Source organism: Schistocerca piceifrons, chromosome X (genome assembly GCF_021461385.2).
Source record: "Schistocerca piceifrons isolate TAMUIC-IGC-003096 chromosome X, iqSchPice1.1, whole genome shotgun sequence".
In the NCBI taxonomy this organism is placed as follows: Eukaryota; Metazoa; Arthropoda; class Insecta; order Orthoptera; family Acrididae; genus Schistocerca; species Schistocerca piceifrons.
Window position 1 is genome coordinate 918,688,622 of NC_060149.1, and position 27,806 is coordinate 918,716,427.

At 41.4% G+C, this 27,806-nt stretch overlaps 2 protein-coding genes across 4 annotated transcripts in view; one reads left to right on the top strand and one right to left on the bottom strand.

Moving 5' to 3' along the window:
- The window catches only part of LOC124721297 (glucoside xylosyltransferase 1), a 150,554-nt gene extending 127,339 nt beyond the window's left edge, over positions 1 to 23,215 (bottom strand). For all 3 annotated transcript variants that reach the window (XM_047246206.1, XM_047246204.1, XM_047246205.1), the window contains exon 1: positions 22,869 to 23,215. In XM_047246206.1, coding sequence (XP_047102162.1) covers positions 22,869 to 23,143 — 275 coding nt within the window. In that variant the 5' untranslated portion in view covers positions 23,144 to 23,215. The remainder of the gene's footprint in view (positions 1 to 22,868) is intronic.
- A 404-nt stretch (positions 23,216 to 23,619) lies between these two features.
- Positions 23,620 to 27,806, top strand: part of LOC124721287 (ADP-ribosylation factor-like protein 8B-A) — a 49,777-nt gene continuing 45,590 nt past the window's right edge. The window contains exons 1-2 of the mRNA XM_047246196.1: positions 23,620 to 23,915; positions 24,170 to 24,324. Of these exons, the coding sequence (XP_047102152.1) occupies positions 23,793 to 23,915; positions 24,170 to 24,324 (278 nt within the window). The 5' untranslated portion in view covers positions 23,620 to 23,792. The remainder of the gene's footprint in view (positions 23,916 to 24,169; positions 24,325 to 27,806) is intronic.

Here is a 27,806-nt window from a genome sequence, read left to right on the forward strand (position 1 = left end):
AATCACTTTTATATGTACCAACCCTTTAACGTCACTGCACTTTATACAGCGTTTCTCCAGCGAGTAAATTCCTTCACTCAAATGCAACTGCAAGACGTTTACAGAATGCTATTCAACAGCAGCCAAAACCTCTTCATTAAACTCAGAACTGTTACCAGTCAACAAATATAAATATGGGAGCAGAGGAATTTAAAATGTGGCAAACAGCACGCAGGGTGTCCACAGCCAAGCACCTTTCACTGTCTTAAGCAAATGCGATTTTTTTTCCTTTTTTAAGACCTAGGTTCCTTCTCTAATATTTTTCCTTCCATACAACACAGAGGAACTACTAGCTATTAATTCTATTCTCCCACGGTAACGAATAAGAGGTAGCCCCTTTGCAGCCCCCAGACAACACTGGCCACCACCTTTCTTGTAGATGAAATCGACTTCTCCGTTTTAAGTGAAGGGGCGCGGTCTTCTATCTACTGCTTTTATTGCTGCTTAGTTTCTGCCATGAAGCGGTAGACTCATGCTTCATCTATAGTAACATACCGGCGCACAACAAATTCATAAAAGATAGAACCAGTGACAGTCACTACTTGCTTGGGGAATAAATTGAGTTGCTTTCGCTATTTTACACCAACTGTACCCAGACGAAACCGTCCAAGTTCTCCCAGGTAAAATGAAATGATCGTATGGCATTTATTGGCCAGGATATTCCCTTCAGGGTTCGGCCGCCGTATTGCAAGTCATTTTAGTTGACACCTCTTCGGCGAATTGATGAAAATGGTGATGAAGGACACACAACCAGTGCCCTTGCTCGCCATGTCATACACCTGTAGCTTTATCGAATGCCATAAGTGCGTCTTGCATTGACCCCTGCCTCCAAATACAGGGTGTTTATAAATTAATATCGGGGTTTTAACCCTTTTATAATATTTATTATCATTTATAACTGTAAGTTTAATATATGTCAATTGAAAGAGCTCAGTTTTACCATGAACCTTATAAATATTCAATGTGAGTACCATTTTGTCACACGGCACACATCAAGTCTATAGCCGAGTTCTTCCCAAACGTTGATAAGTGTGTCTTCAGTGACTGTAGCAACAGCTGCTTCAATCAGATTTCATAATTCAGGGAGGTCTGCTGGTAGCGGAGGCACGTACACACAATCCTTGATGAAGCCCCAAAGAAAAAAAAAAAAAAAAAAAAAAAAAAAAAAAAAAAAAAAAAAAAAAAAAAAAAAAAAAAAATCGCATGGCTTTAGGTCGTGGAGGCCATGCAAAGCAAGCCCTGTCATTGGGCCCCTTGCGGCCTATCGAGCGCTCGGCTATGGACTTTATGTGTGCCGTGTGACAAATGGTGCTCACGTTGAACATTTATAAGGTTCTTGGTGAAACTGTGAGTTGCTCTTCTATTTGACATATCATTTATAACTGTAAGTTAAATATAATAAATATTATAAAGCGTTAAAACTCCGATATTCATTTATAAACACCCTGTAGTTGGAGTTACTGATATTTCACTTGTTATGATACTTTTGGCTCACACGGTACAGCTTTAGCAGAGACCGAGACGTAGGTAGCCCTAGTATTATGGTAATATCTTGCGGTATGCCATTTAAACATTTTGCAATTCTTTCTTACCTATCTCTCTACGTTTGTGATAAGCGCTCCCGCAGACGTCTATTAGCAGTTGTCAATCTCCCACGTACCAAAAGCCATGACATCACGTTTTAATATGCACTACTTTACGAAGATAATTTCAAGCTTCTATCCTAGTCTTCTTACAGACACCTTTCCCAGATCCCGCCGCGTGTGTTCGAAACTTTCTACCTGTAGAACATTCTTTTAATTCCCTCAAAATCTCAACAGTCTTATTGGTTTCCACTAACAACTACTCTGAGAATTCATTCTAACGTTATCCATTACGTTCAATAAATCTTCCAAATTTTTCCGGATACGACGGAACTGAAGCTCACAATACTACTGACGAAAGATTGGTGATATGAACGCACATACAACACGTAGCAATAACTTTGCTCGGCAAGGATAATACTGTTGAATGATTATGACTGCTCTTTGAGTAACAGAGTTTACATGTGCCAAGATGCTTCTCTTTTCTTCTGGAAGAATGACTGGGTACCAGCAAACACTGCTACGAGTTATAGGGATTCCGCCAAGATTCAGGGCATAACTTTTGGCAAGAGTGCGCCTGTCCTAGATATGTATGTATGTGGTTCTGTGGCTAGCTATAGACAGTCTTTCCCTGTGTATCGCTGTTACATCTACGTAAGCAAAGCATTCGTCCGTTGCTCATGTCTCGACCTAGAGTCTGCAGACATTACTAAGACGTCATTTGCATAATCACGCAATTTTCCCTTCAACAGTCTCTATCCCGTCTGGTAACTTTTTTTGTTGATGCGGGTAAGGAACAAATACAATACAAGGTAATTATCATTAAAAGCAAATGAAAGAAAGAACAATCAAGTTACAGGTCTGTTGACCAAAACCTGCACATGGAATTTCCAGCATTAGATCTTCTTCTGTACAAGTTGTAGAGCACGACAATCCAGTAGGTACGCTATAGTCTGTAGTTATCCTCACAGTTAATGGTATCCACAGGAAGTGTCTTTCCTGGAGGTTACTCCTGAAATTTCTAACCCCAGAACGAAGACAGCTGGGTGACCACACGATCCAACTGTGTTTACGCCCAGTTGTCCTTGAATAGTTGGCCACTTTGGAGACGGCCTTGGTAATATTTTTGAATACCTCAAGCCAGAGAACGGCACTGTAGCTAAACATTGTGCTTCTTCTAAATAATCTGGAGAGGAACTCTACGAGTCGTTCCTTGCTAGCAGGAAGCTCTATCGATAAAAGTTGTTCCTTGTCTCCAGCTACTAGCACCGACAAGGCGACGTGTCTCTCTTTGACATCCTCTACATACAGTAATAACCCGATTACTGTGGTAAGTGCTACTGGAGCTAGCAGACTCTACAGCGTATTTATAGTGAGCATACATCCTTATCTGGTCTACAAGCTAAGAAATCTGTGTGTTTATAGGTTGTTTGATTAAACGATTAATGTGATGAAAGCTCACATAAATAGACGAATAAAGAGACAGCATAAAATTAGTTGTGTGTGGAAATATCCTGAAGATTGACTTCATATTGCTGCGACTTTGAAACAGCGTTCATTCTCTATTTCCATAGAAGAACAATGTGACACAATATCAATGAAAGCAATTAATACTTAGCATATGTTTAAGTGATACCTGGATCATATAATGTAACTTTATAACGCCACAAAATGAATTAATAAACCAAATTCAAAATGTATTATTTCTGAGAAAAGTAATAAGAAAAAATGGTTCAAATGGATCTCAACACTATGGGACTTAACATCTGAGGCCATCAGTCCCCTAGAACTTAGAACTACTTAAACCTAACTAACCTAAGGACATCACACACATCCATGCCCGAGGCAGGATTCGAACCTGCGACCGGAGCGGTCGCGCGCTTCCAGACTGAAACGCCTAGAACCGCTCGGCCACCGCGGCCAGCAAGTAATAAGAATCGAATGGTCTATTACTATGAAATCGGCGCATTTATGACAATGTAACACCAACATTCAATAAGCTTCATTTTCAGATCATAGCTATAAATGCACGATATAGTTTAGATGCTTTGCATGCTGATATATGTCTTACCGATTTCCTTACAGAAAAATGTCTAGGAAAACCTCAAAGAAGATAATTCTGAACAGCATCAATCATAAACTAATGAGTCAGGTGAATGTATCTAGTATGTTGTATGTACAGTGTACAGCTAACAGTGACTGTGAATGTCTTTAGTAGCACCAGACGTCTTTAGAACGCCTGGTCCAGATATAGGGCCCCCAGGAATAGGACCACCTCTGATAACACGTGCCCTACATTCGATTTCCATTCTTGTCATAATTACACCTTCCACCCATACTCCTCCCAGATTCATTTGTTTTCCTGTCCCTCCAGGTAATTCCCAACATTCTTCTCTCCTTTTTGAATGATTTTTTGCACTGAATGTCTATTCGCACTACAGTAAGTCAAAACTGGCATCACATACTGATGATAAACTTTACTTTTGAAATAAATCTGAAGTACCGGTTTGAATACTCAATTTACTACATGTAGTCCGAGGCATATTTACTCTTCTGTTCATTTCTTTTAGTGTGCATCCTGTCACTGTCGTCAACTTCTCTAAATAAAGAAAAACCTCATTAACGTATTCTTCTACGTTACTGTTAATCTGTACATTTTTTCCGTGTTTATTACACATTATTTTGGTCTTAATAAATTTTGGGCCTACTTTCAAACTTACTTTTCCATTCGTTGTTGACGTTTATCTGCAAAACGTATGTGGTCCAATTATATTCCGTTAATTCATTCATTTTCTCTAGGGCTACTGAAAATACTTACGATGATATGAGATCACCATGCCTGACTTCCTTTTCAAATCTGAATTTCTCAATACTCTGATGAAGTATACGAATCTGTAGCATGACGCGCACACGTTATGCCGAACTGCTTAACAGCATGTTCACCGTTAGAATGCAATATGCCAACGATTATGTGCGGCACAGATTTGTCAAGTCCTCGGTATTCCTGAGGTGGGAGGCACCACGTGTCTACGTACTGGCCGCGCAATGCCCGTAATCACGGGCTGGTGGTTTTGGGCGAGGAGCTGTAGCCCGATAGCGTGTCGGATATGTTCCATCGGCTTCAGATCAGGTTAATTTGGAGGCCAAGACGTCAGACAGAGTCCACTATCAGGCTCCTCAAGCGAATGTAGAGCGAGTGTGGCATTGCGAGACGGACAGTTATCCCGCTGGAAGATGCCGTGGTCGTCAGGGAAGCCAGCAGTTACGAAGGAATGCTCGTGGTCCGCAGTAATGTCCACGCAATCCGCAGCTGTCGAGATGCCTTCGATTACGACCACAGGTCCCATGGAAGCTCAGGTGAATGTCCGCTATAGGTCATCAGTCCCGCAATTCAACAGTTACGTGCATAAGACAGAGGCGCTCGGGAAAAGTGGATGGATCCAGTCAGAGGGGCCAAACTATAAAGCCAGGAAGTTAAAAACGCAGACAGTAAAAGGCATAAAAGGTGCGGTCAAATCTAAAAACGGGAAAACAGAGGGATAAAAGAGCGGTTTTTGCACAGGGGAGTGGTCATTGGTCCCAGACCCAGAAAACACGAAGAGAGGCCCCAACCACAACAAGCCTGCCCCTGCTCCAGGACGAAAGCAAAACTTTATAACTGAAAATAAACACCACTTTCACGAAGGAAACTGAGGACCAAATCAGCCATCCGTGAATCTTCCGCTAATATTACAGACAAGGAATTTGGAAAGTATGAAGGGCCAAAAGGAGTGGACATTCTACCAATATATGGGACACCGTCAATCTGGCTCCACAATCACATTGTGGAGGTGGTTCGTTGCGCAAGAGAAAATAATGGGTGAGCCTAGTACGACCGAGGCGTAGCCGGCATAAGACAGCGGATTCCTTTCGAGAGGAGCGGAAGGAAGAGCGCCAAACTGCAATAGTCTCCTTGATTGTGCGGAGTTTATTACCGAAATAGACCTGTTGTAAAAGGAAACTAATGTCCCCGGCCAGGCAACACGTTTCCATTGATCCACGGTCCAATCTCGATTATCTCTTGCCCACTGCAATCGTAGCTGACTACGTCGTTCGATCAACTTCGTAACGGCAACACACGAGTTGTTTGCTGCGGAGCTCCATATTCAACAATGTGCGCTGAACTGTGTGCTCCGAAACATTTGTCCCACCAGCACTGTACCCTGTCGTCAAATCTGCCACAGATTGCTGCATATCCGGCTTAACAGCGATGGCAAGCCTCCGATCTCCACACTCTGACAACCTTGTCGCTTACTTGTGGATTTACCAACACTTTTCTGTGGATGCTCAACGACGGAAGTATCCGAACAGGTTACCCGCTTCGCAATTTCCGAGATGCCCGTTCCCAGGCGTTGGGCCATAACAATCTATCCTTTGTCAAAGTCGCTTTCGTCACTGTCTCCCCCCCCCCCCCCATTTACAGTCCGTATCGTTGCTAGAACAATTCCCCTTTCGTCTCTGCTCCGATTCCTTCCAGTCTCACGGTGGGCAGTGATCATAATGTTTTCGCTCTTCAGTATATTTTCTTCTGCATATTAACGTAACTTGGATCAATTCTTTGTCTCTCAAGAAAAAGATTCTGTCGACACTGAGTGAAAAGCTTTCTGACATTAATAAATCGTATGCATTTATTCATCAAATGCAAATGATCTATTATGCTACATTTACTTATAAAGTTAGATTTTTAGTGAATATTTGGTACATTACAGAGCTGACCACATACATTTTTTATCTTCTTTTGTTTCTTTACAACAGTCTTTCAGTTCTGAGGGGTTTTCTTTCCCTGTAGAAATATTGTAAACAATTTTGCAGTTTATTTTCACATTGCTTTCCCTTCAGTTTCAACCATTTCTATTGAAACACCCTTTCCAGACACTCTGCCTTTCTTCAAAACTCAAATGGCATTACTTCCATAATGCCAATCTTATTTTTATTATCATCATGTGTGTTTATGATTCACTGCTTTAACAATACAATACGGCATTACTTCCAGAATGTTGTCATTTTTATTATTGTGTGTGTTTCGGATTTATCTCCCAAGCATAAGAAACATTTAAAGGAATCTTTGGATGCTTCTAAAATTCTCTCTGTTGTCAGTTACTGAGAGGAGGAGGAGGAGATTAGTGTTAAACGTCCCGTCGACAACGAGGTCATTAGAGACGGAACGCAAGCTCGGGTGAGGAAAGGATGGGGAAGGAAATCGGCCGTGCCCTTTCACAGGAACCATCCCGGAATTTGCCTGAAGCGATTTAGGGAAATCACGGAAAACCTAAATCAGGATGGCCGGAGACGGGATTGAACCGTCGTCCTCCCGAATGCGAAGTTACTGAGACATATGAAATCACCAGTGATGAAATTTAGGTTTGTTCTTTGATTCCTTCAAGCTCTTTTTCTTTAATTTTGTCTCTTGTTATAATTCCATTATATCCTCTCATAGCATCTTGGATCAAGTACCCTAGTCATCTAGAACGACCTATAAAACGCAGTGTTCTAAATTCTATGTTCACTTTTCGGGCCGGTACTTTCACTTGTATTAAAAACCGAATTAAAGTGTGATAATGTATGCTTTTTAGTTGATCACTGTATGGTACGCTGAAAGATTTCAGCAGGCACTCAGGCTCCTGGCAACACATTTGTTGTTGTGCTTATTTAATCTACGGCACGGATACGGCAACCACCATTGCAGTATTATTCACATGTATTTCCCGCGTAATTTTAGGTGAAGATCCTATAACCGTGAGGGGCCCGTTACCGAGCAATCGCATTGCCCGTTACACCAAATGGAGACTTTATGGCCCCCCTCCTCCCAAAATTCCAGAAAGACGTGTCTGATATTTTGTATGTCTACGTCGTTTCGTGATGAAGAACCGCTATGTTACGCACAAACTAAACATAATGCTTGGGTAATGGAGAGTTGGTTGCTTTGGTACGACGCCGGTGGCCTACCGGTTTCACGATTATGTGCCTACCTTAAGCCACGGTTTCCCAAACTGTGTTCCGCGGAACATTGGCACACTACGGGACGTGAACAACTGCTCTACGAAAAACTATTAATAGCAGGGCGCTTTTTTTCTCAACATTTTGAAGATTATAATAATTATTTTTTAAAATTTTATTACGATTTTCTGGGTTATTCGTTATGAGTTGAAATTGAAGTAATCATTGAATAAAACAAACGTTTCACTTTTTAAAAATTTTATTAACCTTCAAAATAAAATAAACAAGGTGTTTCATCAAAGTACCAGGAGCCTCAGTGTGTTCCGCCAGAGGAATAGTTTGGGAACCCCAGTCTTAAGCCAATATGACTATGCGATATTCACACGGAACATCCACATGGACTTTGTTACTAGGACTGTGGCAGACTCTGATCTATGTCTTCTTGGGTGTACAAGTCAAAGAGGCTCGGTTGGAGAGATTGTCATGGTAGTATGGGTTAGAGGTTTCGAACTGTTACTAACACCTAGTTCCGTATAGTAACAGAAGAGATATTAGGCACTATTGTAATGAAAGAGTGTTTTGCTTCATTGTTCAGATTATACTCGTACATTTAACGTTTTGGTTATACGTTCCCGTGTGGGTACGAAAATAATGTGCAAGGTGGCGCAGTAGTAAGACACTGGTCACACATTTGGGAAGACGGCGATTTAAATCCCTATTCAGTCTCAAGAGTCAAGTTTTCCGTAACTGTGGTAAAACGATATTAAGGTAAGTAAGACGATGATTTCATTGAGAGGCAGCACTCTCCTGGTCGACGTTGGAGCCAATATCTTGCTGCACCAATCATCGACATACTGCTTCCTGTGGAGTGCATCCTTCATTGGGCCAAACAGATGCGAGATCTGAGCTGTAGGGTGGATGTGGAAGAACGAGCCTATGAAGTTTTGCGAATTCCTCTCGGGTGTACAGACTAATGTGAATATCTGCGATGCTCTGGTCTTCTACCAAAAGAAATTCAATGACAACTCTCTGCTTGGAACACACATCAATTACAAACGCCATTTTCAAAGCTACGTATAATGTCATCACTTACTGGAACTTCCTGAAGCTGTAAGAGCTGAAGCAGGAATATTCCACGATATCCCACAACAAATTCCACATTTGTTCCACCCGAAATTGGCCGAGAAACAAATTACTCGTTTTCCAGCTGAAACTGGCCGAGAAACTGGCAGAAGTAAAGCTGTGAGGACGGGGCGTGAGTCGTGCTTCGGTAGCTCAGATCGTAGAGCACTTGCCCGCGAAAGGCAAAGGTCCCGAGTTCGAGTCTCGGTCGGGCACACAGTTTTAATCTGTCAGGAAGTTAAAAAAAAAGTGTTGCATTATGTATTGCACGCCCCTCATATTACCACCACCGCTGGCTGAAGCTGCCGCCACACTGCTCAGCCTCTGTGTTCACATTAGGAGGGTCACAGTTGCACATGATAGCCACTGTGTGTAGCCACAATCCTGCGTCACTCTGCCCAGCATGGAATGTCATCTGCAGATATCATTATTATTATAAGAAGAAGAAGGCTGGTTTGTCCAGTGAGCGTATATGGGTGTGCGCAACTCTGGCAAAAGCCATGGCTGTAAAGCACGATGCATATAGTCATCTCCAGTAGTACGCCCGTCCTCAGGAGACGGTGTCTGGATAAGCAACTATGATCATATCAACCATGGAGTCACTAGTATAATCAATACCAGGAGGAGGATTGGTTGGTTAGTTTGTTTGTTTGTTTGTTTAGAAAGGGGGGGGGGGGACCAAACTGCGAGGTCATCAGTCCCTTGCTCACACTAAAATAATTACATAAGGAAAAGAAAGAAGAGGAGACGTACACCACAATAACAGGAGAAAGGAAGAACCAGAAGAAGGGCAGAAGGACAACGAACGCTACTATGGGCAAAACAGGAAAAGAAAGCCACAGAGAGAAGCAAGAAACAAGTAGAAGGGGTAAAAACAAGAGAGCAGATGACCGTGGCTGGCCGACGACGAGAATTAAAAGGAAAAGCCAGCCACTCTGCGACACATTAAAACATCCACCCTAAAAGCATTAGAGTGGGGAACACAAAGGGACAAAGGACATGCGCTAAAACTTGTATAGAATGATAAAACCCACCGTCATGTATAAAACGTAAAACTAAAATAGCCGATGAGGCGTTGTCTGCTAAAATTAATGGCAACGAGTCCGGTAACTGAGGAGTCCGTCGCAGAGCAGCCAAAGAAGGTCAGCTCACCAAGATATGGGCCACTGTCAGCCGGGCGCCGCACCGACACTGAGGTGGGTCATCACGGCGCAGGAGGTGGTCGTGTGTCACACAAGCGTGACCAATGCGGAGCCGGCAGAGTACCACCGAGTCCCTGCGAGTGGCCCCCATGGAGGAATGGCACAAATTCGTAGTCTCCTTAATGGCACGCAGTTTGATGTGCGTGCTGAGGTTGTGCCATTTCGTTGGTTGGTTTAAAATATGGGGAAAGGGACCAAACTACGAGGCCATCGGTTCCTTGTTCCTAATAAAACAATGCCACAAGTGTGAGAATAAAATAGATGAGACATATGACACAAAACGGAAAGAAAGGAAAGATCACAAGAACGAAGGAAAGGCAACGAACACTAAAAGGAACAAAAGAGGACAAGAGAACAACAGACAGATGCAAGTAACAGAAGAGAGTAAAACAAGGAAGCAGAATACAGTGGCTGGCTGACCACGAAAATAAAAGTGAAAAGCCAGCCACCCTGCAACACATTAAAACCTTCACACTAAAAGCACTATGGTGGAGGACACAGAGGGACAAACGACAGGCGCTAAAACTCAGATCGAATGATAAAACCCACCCTCACGAATGAAACGGAACGTAAACCAAATCAGCCGATGAGGCGTTGTCTGTGAAAATCAATGATAACGAGTACGACAACCGAAGATGAAGTTGCACGGCAGCCAAAGAAGGACATAGCAGAAGAATACGTGCCACTGTCAACCGGGCGCCGCACCGACACTGAGGTGGGTCTTCGAGGCACAGGAGGTAGCCGTAGGTTGCCCGTGCATGTCCAATGAGGAGCTGGCAGAGAACCACAGTCCCTGTGAGACGCCCTCATCGAGGACTTCCACACATTCGCGGTCCCCTTAATGGCTCGCAGTTTATTGTGCGTACTGAGATTTTGCCATTCCATCTCCAAAAGCTGAAAAACCTTGCGGCGTAATAACGAGCGTAGGTCAGTCACTGGCTGGTCGGTTTGTGGTATTGAAGGGATCAGACCACTAGGGCCATCGGTCCCTTTTTCCACGAACTTTAAACACCCACAAAGAATAAGATCAATGGAGATGACAAGAGACGACACAGGACAAGAGAGACAGAGACCAGAAAAAAGGAATTAAAATCACACCGTGTGTGACAGTGGTTGGCCGACCACAGAAACAAAAAAGAAAAAGCCAACTACCACGAAATGCAATAAAAACCCCAGTCTACAATCATAGGCCAAAGGCCAGACTCAACACAAAAAAGGACAAACACTGATCAATCGATAAAAACCCCCTGCACGAATAAAATCCAAAACTAAATCTGCCATCGCAACGTCATCTGATTAAACGTGCAGGAAGCGTATCAGGCAGTGCAAACTTCTGCCTGAGCAGATCCAACAAGATGTGGACCACCGTCAAAGTTGACCCACAGCGACACAAAGGTGGGTCCTCGCGGTGCCAGAAATAGCTGTGTGTTGTCCAAGTGTGGCCAATGTGCAGTCGGCAGAGGACAACAGAGTCCTTGCGAGAGACCCGCAAGGAGGAGCGCCATGTACCGGTAGCCTCCTTGAAGGCCCGAAGTTTGTCGGTTGAAGGAAGGGTGCGCCATTCTTCACCCCAGGTACAAAGTACCTTCTGCCACAAAACTGACCTGATGTCACTCTCCAAAAGACCAATCTCTGAGGCTGGTGCATCGACAGCCTGTCTGATCAGCGTGTCAACACATTCATTACCCGGTATTCCTACATGACCCGGGGTCCACACAAAGACCACAGAGCGGCCGCAACAGGCAAGATTATGGAAGGACTCCTGGACAGGAAGCAGACGAGAGCAGGGGAAACACTGTAGCTCGTAAATCGCTCAGGGAGTCACTACAGATAACGGAGGACTCACCTGAGCAGGAGCGGATATACTCTAGGGCGCGTGAGATGGCGACCAGCTTGGCAGTGAAAACACTGCAGCCAGCCGGCAGTCAGTGTTTTTCACAATAATCCCCTAGAGTAAGAACATAACCGACACGACCAGCAACCATCGAACCATCAGTATAGACAATGGCAGAGCCTCAAAATGCGGCAAGGATTGAAAGGAAGCGGCGGCTGAGCGCCTCAGGAGGGACTGAGTCCTTCGGGCCCTGTGCCATATCGAGCCGAAGGCATGGGCGGGGCAGACACCACGGTGATATATGCAGAGTGGCCCGGAAAAGAGGTGGAAGAGGGAAAAACCTCAAGCCCGGAGAGATGAGCTCTGATGCGAACTGTGATCGTACACCCTGACCGGGCCCGCCGATCAGGAAGATGGACGACCGACTGAGGGAACAGGAGACGATAATTGGGATGCTCGCGCAAGCTACAAACGTGTGTAGCATAAGCGGCAAGTAATCGGTGGCGCCAGAATTGCAATGGAGGGACACCTGCCTCCACAAGTATGCTGTTGACAGGGCTTGCCCGGAAAGCTCCAGTGGTGAGTCGGATTCCGCTGTGAAGGATGGTGTCAAGCAACTGCAATGCGGAAGGTGATGCCAAACCGTAAGCCAGGCTCCCATAATCTAGACGGGACCGAATTAATGCCTGGTACAGCCGTAGAAGGGTAGACCGATCGACACCTCAGCTGGAGTGACTGAAGCAACGAAGAGCGTTAAGAAGCCGCCAGCACGTCTGTTTAATCTGCCGAATATGAGGGAGCAAAGTCAATCGGGTATCAAAAACCAATCCCAAAACTGATGCGTCTCCACCACAGCAAGAGGTTCGCCGTCAAGATAAAGCCATGGCTCAGGGTGAACACTGTGTCGCCGGCAGAAATGCATAACGCAGGTCTTGGCAGCCGAAAACTGGAAGCCATGCAATACACCCCAAGACTGCGCCTTGTGGATAGAGCCCTGCAGCTGCCGTTCGGCAAACACTTAAGACAGACCCTTGCAGTACCCCACCCTCCTGAACTCGTGAGGAACTATGGGAGGCCGTAACTTGCACGTGGAAGGAAAGAAGCGACAGAAAATTTTGTATGAAAATCAGGAGCAGACCCTGAAGACCCCAACCATGAAGCGTAGAGAGGATGTGATGTCGCCATGTCGTATCATATGCCTTCCGCATGTCAAAAAAATGGCAAACAGATGCTGATGGCGGGCAAAGACCATACGGATGGCAAACTCTAGGCACACCACATTATCGGCGGCACAGCAGTCCTTACGGAACCCACCCTGAGACGGAGCCAGAAGGCCCTGAGACTGAAGTAGGCAACTCAACCTCCAGCTCACCATGCGTTTGAGCAACATGCAAAGAATGTTGGAGAGGCTAATGGGGCGGTAGCTGTCCACCTCCAGTGGGTTCTTGCCAGGTTTCAACACAGGGATTATGATGCTTTCCCAACATTGTGATGGGAACTCACCCACAACCCAGATACGGTTGAAAAGGTCTAGGATGCGTTTCTGGCAGTCCACTGAGAGGTATTTGAGCATCTGACAGTGGATGCAATCTGGCCGGGGAGCCGTATCAGGGCAAGCATCTAGGGCACTTTGGAATTCCAACTCACTGAACGGAGCATTGTACAATTCAGGGTGGCGCATGTGAAATGAAAAGCTCCGATGTTTCAATCGCTCTTTCAGGGAGCGGAAAGCCAGTGGGTAATTCGCAGAAGTGGAACTCTGAGCAAAATGCTTCCCTAAGCCGTTTGCAATTGTGTCAGAGTCAGTACAGACTGCTCCATTCAGTGAAAGTGCAGGTATGCTGACGGGGCTCTGATAGCTATAGAGTCATCTAATCTTGGTCCAAGCCTGTGATGGAGAGGTACGGAGACCAAGGGTGGAGACATACCTTTCCCAGCACTCCTGCTTGCGTTGGCAAATGAGGCGGCGGGTTCGCGCAAGGAGCCATTTAAAGGCGATGAGGTGTGCCAATGAGGGATGCCGCTTGTGATGCTGGAGTGCCCGCCTGCGATCTTTAACCGCCTCAGCGATCTTGGGCGACCACCAAGGCACAGTCCTCTGCCGAGAGGACCCAGAAGAACAGGGAATAGCAGATTCTGCGGCAGTAACAATGCCAGTGGTGACCGAGTGAACCACGTATCAATGGCGTCATTGGAAAGAGGCTCAGTAGTGGCAATGGAGGTGAACAAGTCCCAGTCAGCTTTATTCATAGCCCATCTGCAGTAGCGCCCAGAAGAGTGACACTGTGACAGTGACAGAAAGATCGGAAAGTGATCACTACCGCACAAGTTGTGATGCACACTCCATTGGACAGATGGTAATAGGCTAGGGCTGCACATCGAAAGGTCGATGGCCAAGTACATGCCACGCACCACACTGAAATGTGTGAAGGCACCACTATTTAAAAGAGAAAGGTCTAGCTGTATCAATACTTGCTCAATGATGCTGCCTTGGCCTGTTGCCACTGATCCACCCCACAGATGGTTATGGGCATTGAAGTCGCCCTATAACAGAAAAGGTGGCGGCAATTGGGCTATCAGCGCAGCCAGGACATGCTGCGGTACATCAACATCCGGTGGAAGATAGAGACTGCAGACAGTAACAGCCTGAGGGGGTCCACAACCGAACAGCGACAGCCTCTAAAGGTGTCTGTAGAGGGACAGACTCGCTGTAAAGAGAGTGAAGGACGTAGATGCAGACGCCACCAGATACCCTCTCATAAGTTGTCTGGTTCCTATAATAACCCCAATAGCCATGGAGGGTGGGGGTTCACATCGCCAGAAACCAAGTTTCCTGAAGAGCAATGCGGAGGAAAGGGTGAAGGCTGAGAAGTTGTTGGAACTCAGCAAGATGGTGGAAAAAACCACTGCAGTTCCACTGGAGTATGACATTGTCTATGGCCGAGAAAAGCGTGAAGGGACTGAGGAGGCAGATTACGCCACTGGGTCACCTGCTGCCACCGACTGAGTACCTACGGGAGCAACACCATCACGTCTGAGGGACCGGCAAGATCTAGGTCCTCAGCAGACACCAGAATCGCCACCGCATCCTCAGACGCAGAGCTTGTATGTAGCAGTGGAGTGGGTGACACCGCGATTTCCTTTTGATCTTTGTCCAGAGTTGTGAAGGTGACGTATGGCACCCAATGGTTGAGACTTATCTCTCCCAACACTCCTGCTTCCGTTGTTTGATAAGGTAGCGAACATGGGCACGGAGCCATTTATAGGCTATGAGGTGCTCCAGTGAAGGGTCTTGCTTATGCCACTGTAGAGCACACCGGTGATCCTTAATTGCTTCAGCGACTTCGGCGACCCAAGGGACTACCTAACGCCAGGGGCACCCTGAAGAGCGAGATATCGTGTTTTCTGCTGCACAATGGCCCTTGTGGTGGGAGCACAGAGACTAGGCAGTGTGGTGTCAACCTCAGCCAGTGGCAGCTGTACTACGAGCACAACGCAATCTCGCGACAGCTCATGCACGGACACTGTGGTCTGTTGATGCTTCCCCAACTGTAAGCAAATAATAATTATAAAAATAATAAAACATTCCTATTCTACTACACATGATGAACAGCTTCAGTTGTATGCATGGGCTTGTGGGCATCTGTGCAGCCAGTGTTGTGATCTCAAAATGAAAATCTGTGTGCGATGGCTGAGTATGAGGGAAGGCCTGACATTCCAACTCTAAATGTTTTATAATTAAAGTGCTGTAATTGTTTACAACTAACATCACTACCCCAGTGACCTAGACGGGGAGGACAATAGCCCCTGATTGGACATGTGGCTGTCATTCTGCCTCAAACACAAGGACAATTGTCTGACAACTGGCATAAAGAGAAGGGGGAGGGGATTTCCCTTCCTTCAAGGTGAAAGTTGGCAAAGGGGAAGTTAAATCAAATTGCACTGGAACTCTCACTTTTTCTCTACTCTCACCTTACACTAACTAAAGTGAGAATGTGCATTTTGACTATCGGTGCTCGATAGCATTCACACTGAGCTAAGGCCTGCATACATAGCAGTTAGTTTTTGTTATATTGTCAAACAAACAAAAAAATGTTTAATGTGTTTCACATTCCTGTGATGTCAACACTGGCAGCTGTAAAAATGATAGTGTTGACAAACCAAAGTAAGGCAGAGACACTGTTAAAAATCTGCAAAACTCCCAATGACAAATAAAATAATGTTCTATCAAGAGAAGATAAGATATTCAGACCATGATCATCATCATTTGCCTCCAAAATGTTACACCTGTTGTGTGTCGTGTGGGTTTGAAGATGGCATACTCACTGCTCAAACTTACTGGAAATGAAAACATTATTAACAACACATCCTGGTGTGTTACCTTGACCATTTCAAAGACTTCTATCTGCTGAATGAATTCTTGAGACTGTATTTTTGAAATTTAAATCAGTCTAGAGTTCTTAAGGGATTCAATAAGTGGAACAATAGCAATTCAGAGAATAGCTGTGCTGTTTGTCAAGAATTTGGTTAGATAGCACAGGAGTGTCAAGGAAATCCCTGGCAAATTACAATGGGAGATACAGCCTTTTCTAATGAAGCACAGTTTGGTTTCCGATGTAGGAGAAGTACAATGTTAGACATTACAGTCTTCACAAAAGTACTTCAAGCTTCTGACAAGGACGAGTGTGTTACGGGTATATTCTGAGACTTGACCAACACTTTTGACTTGGTATGCCATAAAATATCACTAAACAAGCTAGAAGCACTACTTGTAAGTGGAATTGTAAGTGAGTGGTTCCAGTTTCACATGGAAAACAGGGTGCAAAAGGTAGAGACAGTTCACATGTCTGCTGATGACAAAAATTTTGTAAAACAATTGTCAGAAAATATTTACATAAGCACAGGCATCACTCAGGGAAGAGTGTTGGATCCAATTCTGTTTTTACCACATAACAATGATTTTCCAGACAGCATAAGACATGGAGAAAAATCTCTCTCTCTACTGATGAAAGCAACATCATAGTCAGTGATAGAACACCAGACTCCTATTAGTGAAAGCAAATCAAAACCTCAAGCATGTTTATGACTGGGCAATATGTAATGAATTAACATGGAACTTAACGAAAACAGTGTGCACTTCAGCAAAAAGAGGGCAAACAGCTCTGTCACAGTAATCACTGATGATAAATTTATGCTATTTAGCAAATGAACAAACTTTTTGTGGCAGCGTAAGTCAGTCCTTTCTGTGCCAATGTCAAATTTAACCCAGAAGATCATCCTTTCTTCTAGTGTTGCAGCTATGCACTTTGCTATTATTTTTGAACTGGGATGGGTCATTAATAACAAATTTCATTGGTGAATATATGTATTGCACAGGTACTGTGAATATCCTGAGTTCCTTAAATAAAGGTCTCCAAGGTGATCATAGGTGGGCTCCACCTATTATTCAGATTACATGCTTTTGTGCAATGAATAATTTTCTCTTGAAACTTCCTGGCAGATTAAAACTGTGTGCCGGGCCGAGACTAGAACTTGGGACCTTTGCCTTTCGCAGGCAAATGCTCTACCAACTGAGCTACCCAAGCACGACTCACGCCCCGTCCTCACAGCTTCACTCCTGCCAGTACCTCGTCTCCTACCTTCCAAACTTTACAGAAGCTGTCCTGCGAACCTTGCAGAACTAGCACTCCTGAAAGTAAGTTTTAATCTGCCAGGAAGTTTCATATCAGTGCACACTCCGCTGCAGAGTGAAAATCTCATTCTGGATACTTTTCTCTTATTGATGAATTACCCCAAAACTGATGCCATATGACAGCAGTGAATGAAAATATGCATAGTAGGCTAATTTACTGATATATTTATCACCAATATTTGCAATAACCCTAATAGCATATGTAGCTGAACCTAATTATTTCAGCAGATCATAAATGTGTTTCTTCCTATTCAATTTCTCATCAATGCACACACTCAGAAACTTTGAATATTCTGCCTCAGCAAACAGACTTCTGTTTGAAGTCTATATTTATCAATGGTGTTCTGCCATTTATTGTACAGAACTGCATATCCTGTGTTTTCTCAAAATTTAGTGAGAGTCCATTTGCAGAGAACTACTCAATAATTTGCTGAAAGTCGTTATTTATAATGTCCTCAGCTAATTCTTGTTTGGTGGGTGTGATTACTATACTTATATCATCAGCATAAAGAACTAGCTCTGCATCTTCATGAGGACAGAGTGGCAAGTCATTAACACTGTCAACTAACAGCGAACGAACGCACAAATACTGGCAAAAATAATGTTAGGGTTGTATATCAGTTTGAAACAGCGAATGCCTTGTGGTGCATGCTATTCCCCTGATAACACAATTCTTAGCTGTAGGATTCTTTTCTGATGATCAAAGGCACAAAACATGGACACAATCTTCGAACTGTGAAGAAGGGCTGTAAGAATAATAAATAGAAGTCGTAGTTAGGCTCAGTGTAAAGAACTAGGGCCTACTTAAAATACTGGGTATTCTTACTGCATCAAGTGAATATATTGACTAATCAAATTCACCAAGTGTAAAAAAATGCAACACCATCATTTTCTAATAGAGAATAAAACTGTGCAATAAACTGCCCAAGGAGATTAAGGATTACTAAAACAAATTTGTTTAAAAAAAACACAGCTAAAACATACTTCATAACTAATGCATGTTACACATTACCTGGAAGGATTTAAACAACAGTTAATAATGAAAGGAGACAGCTACACATTACTATGAGAGGCTTTTACAGAAAAATCATGGTTTAAGATCTGACATGCATGATCCTCATATCTTGCATTATCCTGAGTTCAACGTCTCAATCATCATAGGTGGGATGCTAACTCAGATTTTCAGGTGGACTGAGAGTAGGACATGAAAATGTGCAGGGGGTATAGTTCATTGTTTATCAACTTGGAGTCAGTTTTTCAAACAGACTGGAGTAAGTGCAAGGAACCTAGCAGCAGGTTCATGGTCCAGGAGTCACCAGCAAGTGTTCTTACTGCAATGAAAAACTGTGTCTCTTAAGTTGTATGGGACAAACAGTGTGTAAAACGACATTGTACAATGGAGACCAACTTAATGAGGCAGTGCATTTGTCAATACACTGATCTAATTTTCGGGAGGGCAGACTTTGCATTGTCCAACCATGCAGATTCAGGTCTTCCTAAATCATTTCACACAAATGCTGTAATGGTTCCTTCAGCAAGGCCATGGGCGGCCACTGATCTTATCTTCGCAAAAATATACCTACATACTCTATGTACTCATATATTTTGAACACTTTATTTTCACTGCATTATGATGACAAAGTCCTCATCACTGGAAGATGATTCCTGCATGAATAAATCAAATCAAATCAGGAAAGGATACTTCCCAAATTTCTGAAAATGAAAGTACTAAAATAAAACTATAAACATAACTAGGTCAAAATGTATACATATCTGTAATTAAAGCCATTAAAATGAGGGGAGTGGGGAATCAGATGTACAGACAATTTTTTTAACTACAAAGCTAGTTCAACTGACTGCCCTCTCATTATTTGCTACAACAGGGTTATGACTAAAAATGGAACCATGACATTGATGAAGATTTACTGGGTAAACAGGAACTCTACTGGGAAACAATAAAATAAATTTTAGACATAATTTTCTGTTTTCTTGTTTCCATTTCAAACTGCCATTTTTAAATAAATTAAACATTTTACTTTGCATATAAAATCAGAAAAAATAATTACTATTATGTTACTCTGATTCACTTCTTAAATGGGAAAAACACATGAATCACCAAAATGTTGCCGATGGCACTGTATTATTTGCATCTAATGTGGTAACTTCAAAAACTAATGGAAGAGTTGAGTAGAGGATGTTTGGGAGTGAACCTGAAAATCAGTGAGAATATAACTAAAATAATGTTTACCCAAAATACAGACAAGAAAATAGGACAAATTAACAATGAAGACAATAACTGACTGGACTGTAAAACAGGTGAGTAAAAAATGGCTTAGTTAATCAGTTGCATGTTCCACTGATCAATCGCACGGTATGGTAGCCGCTGTTATGTGGAACGTGTCAAGTGCACAAGAAATGCACATGTGAAACAAGATTTTTTTTAAATATATGATTTCAATTTATTTTTGAAGCTATTACTTCTGTCTGTCAGGCATTTTATTTCATCTGGTAATTTGTCAAATATTTTTATTTTACCCCTTTCTGTGCCAAAGATAGGTTGAGTAACTGATAGTGTAAGTCTTTCTATCTTCTGGTCTTATAATCATGAATGTCACAGTTGTTTTTAAACTGGTCCATGTTGGTGAGAACAAATTTCATTAGTGAGTAAATGTACTGTGAGGCTGTTGCAAGAATTCCCAATCTTTTTAAGATGCTACAAGATGTGTGACTATGAACCCCACACATTATTCTAACCAGTTTCTTTTGAGGAGTGAATACTTTTTGTTGAGTTACCCCAAAATATACCGTATGACATTAGAGAGTGAAAGTATGCAAAGTATGTTAGCTTACTAATTCCTATATCCTCAAAATTGGCAATTATTCTGATTAAATAAGTTGTTGAACTTAGTTGCTTTAGAAGATCCAAAATATAAAATTTCCACTTAAGATTCTCATCTGCATGTACACCCTGTCTACTGACTTCTGTTGATGTGTTACATTCATTGAAAGAACTGTACTTTTTGCGGCAGAAAACTGGATGTACATTGCTTTTCCAAAGTTTAAAGCAAGCCCATCTGCAGAAGACCAATTAATAACTTTTCCAAAGACCTTATTTGTGTCATTTTCAATTGGAGTTTCTTTAATTGGATTAATAATGATGCTTCTATCATCAGCAAACAGTGTCACTTCAGCTTCTTGTTTCAGATAAGAAGAAAGGTCGTTCATATACATCAAGAACAGAAGGGGACCCCCATGATTAAACCCTGTGGAACACCTAATGTAATTTCATCCCAGTTAGATGATTAGATGAAGTGGCAAATTTATTTAAATCACTTGACCCATATAAAGAAACTTTTTTGTTTCCTTTTCTGTAGGTATTACTTAAACCACTCATATGCTATTCCATTTATACCACAGAATTGTAATTTCTGTAACATAATGTCATGGTTCACACAATCAATAAACAGCGTTTTCTGAATTAAGAAGCTTCTGAACTGTATGCAATCAGTGTGTATTACCTCTTGCATCTTGTGGCAGTGAGAAAAACTTTTAATGTGAAGCCCATTTGAAGTTGGTTGCTCAGTGAGCAATGGAGAAATGCATGTGGAAAATTACTAGGAGAGACAGGAAAGCAAACAAATGGATCAGGTAATAGGCCTGGGTGGAAGACGTAATTATGATCTTAAGAAAATGGTGGTGAGAGAGGCCTCTAGCCAAGTGAACAGATTGTAGAAGGATCAAGGAAACATTTTGCTAAATAACGAAGTGATGAGAAAAGGCTGAGATGATGATGATGCAACAGAGTGGGAAGTTACAAAACACAGAAGAGCAAAGTGGGTGCGGATATCTTAAAAATGTAATGCATGGTCAAGTATAGAGGAAATCTTAATACTGCAGTGGCTGTCAAATTGTATGTGCTGCTGATGATGATGATTGCAATCTGTTAACATACTGATGACAGTAACTTTGTTACAAAGGTGATGGTTATATGTATTTAACAACGTGTTGTACTACAGGGAGATGATGATAGTACTGGACCCTATTGTTAGTGACAGGTGGAACACTAAGCGTTACAGTTTGCAAGTTTTCTAGCATTTTTCTTGCAACATGTGGCTCTTCTACATTTTGAATATCCATTATAAAGAGCACTTTTATTAACAGCCCTACTGCCTTCATTGTGGGGGGTGGGGGAAATAAAAAAAAATAAAAAAATTGACCATCATTATAATGACAACCACAAACTCCAGTCATGTGCCATTTACAAGCTGTCAAAGTACTTTCTATAATATTATGCCAAGGAATGAAGGTCTATAGAGTCTAGTGTTAAAGTCTACATGTTCAGCCTGAGGAAGAAGACAGTCATGTTATATTCAATTCACACAAGGAATATGTACAATGTCTTGAGTTCAGGTGAATAGCACATGAAGCTCTAGAAAAATACGTACTTAGAAGACAAATTAAACATAGCTTCTTTAAGGGGGCATTAATGTTCTTTTTGGTGGACTTATGTAGGATTCAGAGATAAAAACCTAGAATCAATCCCATATATCTGATACTGAAGATTTTGAGTTGGTCCATGAAATATTCCTAGGTAGTTCTATACCCGCAAAATCCAAGTTTAGATGTACAGGCTGTTAAAATCTGGCATGCAGCTCTAATGCATTATCCAACAAAGTGCATAGAGCTACATTTGTAGTTAATAAAGAATAATATCAGCTTCAATAATGTTGTGTTTATCTTACTGCCAAAAATTATTATAAGAGCAACAGTGTTCGTGAGTAAATTAAGTTCAACAGCACAATGGTTGATTTATCCCATTACACTTCCTGAATAACAATAAGAAATGTTTATGTGGAAGGCGAACAGAAAAGAAACATACGTCATACAAAAAGGACACTTGTCAGTTAAATTTTGGTGCAGAGATTCCATGTAACATAACATCTAGTCATAAAAAGCCACTTTCTTTACTATACATAGCATGCACCCAGTAGCCCTCAAAGTTAGAAGTATCCGGGAGTTTAAGAATTATTTTCAATATGTTCTCTTTTTTCCTCTCCTGTCACTTCCCCTCATCCCTGACACTTGCGTTTGTCAATTTAGTTATTGCCAATCTGAAACATAGGTCTATACAACTAAAATCTATTTAGAGGCAGTAAAGTATGAGGATATAATTAAAAGAGTCAAAACACTTTCAGCTATATTATATTTTGCACAGTAAACAATGTTATTCTCTTCTTCACAGTCTAAATAGTTTTTCCATATTACATGTCTTCCAGACGCTTCCAAACAGATGAATCTGAGTTCTATGAAAACAAAAATCAATAATTTACTATAATAAATACACAAAATAATAACCCTTCCTCCCTCTCAAACTGACCCATAAATCAAATTTTGCTTTAAATAACAACGAATACACGTACCTGCTACTCCAAGGATTGCGAAGTGAACCTTTGTAAAGATGTGGAACACTAGCATCTGCTTCAATTTTGGTTTCTGTGCTTCTAGAGATAATGTCACCCCTGGTTTCAAACTGTGTGGACGGCTTATGTTTCACATACACTAAGTTCATGGCACTAGTTTGACTTCCAAATGCATTATACAGTTTTGGTTTGAGGTACAAAAGATTCACGCCAACGTATACAAAACAGACGCAAACAGCTAGCAGCAATATTACCAAGCGTGTTAGCGATTTCATGCTGAAATAATGCTTGGCACGCTACACGCTGTGAAAAAATCACATTGTGTCACAAATCTCATTATCCTTCATTAAAATAAACAACACAATGTTTTGAAATAAAAAGATATTACACACCACTGCATATCATAATGGAACTCTTTGACATCGAATGTTAAAAAAATCGATAATAAAGTTCAGAAAAACGTACTGGAAAAAGTACAGAAATAATATTTTCGTAGTTCTATAAATTTTATTCGCCTGGAAAAGCTACAGTAAAATAGGGATACGAGTTATGTAACTAGGTTTATAGGTATTTTGAAAGACAGCAAACAATAACACCACCTACCAGAGTTAAATTTATTTACTTAAAAATTAGAAATATGTTTTATGTACAATAAACATTGCTTTCAAATGTAACGGAACATCACTATGACAATAGTGTCATCGCCCTATTACGCACTAAGGGTTTATATAATTTTTGGGTGACAGCGCATTCAGTGTGGATTTTGAACCTTGCAGTAACACGAATAGTCATAGGACTTTTGACGGCCAGATGTTGATGTGAAGGCAAATATTGTAATTGTCGGTGTCTTCGGCAATATTCTGATATTCCAAGTGGACCACTTTATTTTAACTGCTGTGGGCAGATTTCAGAGCGGCAGACAACATGTTGGCTTTAATAAATCGTATTCTAGATTGGTTTAAAAGTTTGTTTTGGAAAGAAGAAATGGAACTGACATTAGTAGGCTTGCAGTACTCTGGTAAAACTACGTTCGTAAACGTCATAGCGGTAAGAACATAAATATTGATATATTAAAACTTTATTTTCATGATGATTCATTTCTTTTGGACGACTGGCATACTCTTGTTCAATCGTTAATTACCAGTGAATTTCGTGAAAGTGGTTTTTGTGCAGTTTTTTTAAATTACTCTTTCAAACAGCAAGTTTGGCACTACGAAGTTTTCTTTATTGTGTACTTTATGTTGCCCATATGTCTCCGGTCTTTACTTTAGTGTGATGATGGTTCTTTCATATGTTTGCAGTCCGGTCAATTCAGTGAAGATATGATACCGACGGTAGGTTTCAATATGAGGAAGATAACAAAAGGAAACGTAACGATAAAAGTATGGGACATTGGAGGACAGCCCAGATTTAGATCGATGTGGGAGCGATATTGTCGCGGAGTAAATGCCATTGTGTAAGTTTTCATACCATTTTGTTTTGTAGTGTAACATATCATTACATCTTAAGAACATCCTCTTAAAACAAAAAGGGCCAAGATTTCTATCTGCTGACGGAATTCTTGAGAAACTATTTCGAAAATTTTTTTGGACCAAATGTTTCACTGAAACAGTTGGTAATTAATGTCGACATTGCCCTTTTCCAGCCACTTAACACACTCTTGACGAAATCTGTTTCTGACTGACTAAGGGAGGAAAAAAGTATCAAACCATGTATGTCATTTGCTTAAGAACTGGCATCTCAGAATTTTAGATTTTGACGGTACACTGTCTGAAGTGAGTGTATGGATTGCACAGTAAAGATAACTATTTACAAATATTAGTTTGTGATATATCATTTATCTGCACAAGTAGATAATTAGGAAAATTGATAAAATTGGAAGATACTGAGAAAAGTAAATAACTGTGATGCAATTTATATAAAATTAAGGAAATGAGTGATATCAGCAAACACTATTAGAAAAAAGCCATAGAATAAGAAAGCTTGCTGAGTACAACCCATGCTAAAAGTGGAGATAAAATTGTTTAAATATTGAAAATAAAGTAATGTCAGTTGAAAGAGGCAGCAGAATGTGTATGGACAACTGGTGAAAAATTGTCAAATAGCCATTTCAAAAATGAACTGCACTTAGTAGGAAAATCATGGAAAATCTAAATCAGGATTGCCACATGTGGATTTGAACTCTGGTCCTCCTGATTGAAAGTCCAGTGTGCTAACCACTGTCCTATCTCACTTCGTGAAAACAGTGTGATGGCTGAAGTTATGTAACTGCAGTAAGAAATAAGACTCAGCAGTGAACATGTGGAAATAGGAAACTAAAGCTATAATATATGGTTGACCCTTGACATCTGTTTGTAAATAAATGTTTGGAGAAAAGAGTGGGGGAGAGTTGCGAGAGGAGAAAAGTAAACTAGTGGCTTGGAGGTGCTAAAGGAAGAGCTACCAGTGGAACAGCTTAGAGAACAAAAAAACAATGTGGTGCAGCGGTAAGTTAGTACACACATTCGAGGAGTCAGAGTTCTTATCTGGTCATCCAGATTTAGGTTTTCTGCAGTTTCACCAAATTGTTTGATGTGAATGCTAGACTGAGTCTTTCAAGTGGATATAGCAAACTTCCTTCCCATTCTTTTCCATGTTATGTTTGAACTTGGTGCCAAATGACTTCATTGTTAATAGGATGCTTACCCGTATTCTTGCTTCATTCCTTTCGAGTGAACTCATATTGGCAAATACTAAAACTGTTGCTCACAAAAGTGTTTTTGGTTATATACCTGATACAGATGTAGCACACAGTGTTCAGCAAGAAAGACTGGAGAAAACAGAGGGACGCAATTGTGGATGAAACTTAGCAAGAAGCTTCATCCACACAGTAGACTGCAGTTTTTGTGGATAACATTAAGTGTGTGTTGTATAAATTAATCACAGCTAAATTGATAATGCATTAATTGTGACAATACACATGCAGGAAATCTCTGTTCAGTATACTGAATGAACACTGAATTTATTAAAGTATGGTGAATCATGGTTTATGATAGGATCAGAATTTTTACAGGGGAAGAGTGGTGGTGGTGGTGGTGGTATGATGATATATTTCTTAGCAACTATTTCAAAAGCCTCGGTATTATTTCTATCCCAATGCTGTTTATAAATAAATTTTGTTGTATATTTGACACAGAAATCTGTTCATGTATACTGTAGAGACTGAGAAATTCTCAGAAAAATGACAGTATCTCTCAGAAACGGAGTTATTACTAACTTCAGTGACAAACCTGTACCACTAAAAACACAGTTGATTTCCCCCCCCCCCCCCCCCCCCCCCAAATAGGCTGAAAGACTGTTTAGTGCAAGAACAATACAATAATATTAAGAATGAAAACTTAACAGAAGAGTTGATTTTTGCAACACACTTTCTTAAAATAATAGGAACGACAGATTTCAGGTAGTATGTGACTGCGGTCCAGTTCATGTGAAAATGAATTGAGAAATATTTACTAAGAGACATGAAATCAACAGCCATAATACTAAGACTTGCAACATATTAGGGCATAAGTGTCAGTCAAGCAAGTCGCAAAATTGCTGTGATGAGTGCATCAAAAATACAGAACCCAGTGCTTAAAGATGAACAGTCAGTAAATGTAGCTGTTTAGACCAATATGATTGTTTATTCTGTTGAAATTTTTGATATTTTAAAAGCAGTAACCCTGGGCCTAAAACTGCAGTGTCATATCCTTCCTAATTATTAGGAATTAATGACACAGTTATTGACAGGACTGTACCTTCAGATATCTTTGCCAAGCTATGAGGAATTTAATGTAATTACTTAATTCATTTAGATTCACATTTAGTTACTGGACAAATAGTCATCGCTAGGGTCAGTAGGATGGAATCGAACCAGTACGGGGACATACATGTTTTTATTCCAGTTGACCCTTTTTTTTTTGTTTCTTTCGTAATTTACACGAAAATTTCCTTTGTGTTTACTAAATGATATGCAGTTGGACCTAAAAGTACATATCTGGGGTGATCTAAAGTGGAACCACCACGTAGTAGTAGTTAAGAAAAAAAAAAGAAACAAATGGTGGGTTAAGATCCATGGGAACAATCTTAAGGACTTGTAATTCACGTACAAAATAAGTAGTTCACAAAATCCTCCTACAACTGACCGAAATATTATTCAGTGATGTGGATTTATTACCACACAGACTGAGCAGATGAGTTGGAGAATAGCACCATATTTCACCACGAGTATGTTTAGGAAGTGCTAAGCATTAAGGAGGTAGCATGCTTATCCAGCTCCAATGACACTGCTAGAAAGGTGTGTATCCATGGGGTTTACAGTTAAAATTCCATGTGTGTGCCTATTAACAAGCCTAGCAACATTTAGGTCTCCGAGCTAAATCTGGTGAAATAACCATAATGATAAATTTGAACACATACAGAGGTTTGCTATCAGCCATTCTTCCCGTGCACCATCGGCAAATGGAAAGGAAAAGTGAGGCAAATGATAATGGTACCCAAAGTACTCTTTGCCACATATCATAAGGTAGCTAACAGTGTGCAAAGGAATACTTCCCTAGGCAGAGGCTATTTATTGCTCTGTCATTTTACTTCTTTTCAGCTGAAAGGCCTCGCTGTAGGTGCCTTGAGAATTATAAATTCAAAGTAGTATGCTAAAACTTTCATCACTATTTATGATACATAGTACACTGTACATGGAGGGAACTTGCAGCAGTCCTCAGCTATTGGGAGGCCTAGGTTAGTTGCAAAGTCTAGCAGAAAGAAGGTTCTGCTGCTAGGTAGTTCTTATGGTTGAGGTGTGGGCCAGCAGTTGCAGAAAGTGTTGGGGAGTGAGTGCCAGGTCACCAGCATTGTGAAGCCTAGTGCAGGGTTGGCTCAGGTGACTGGAAACATGGGGGAGTTATGTAAGAATTTTACGGA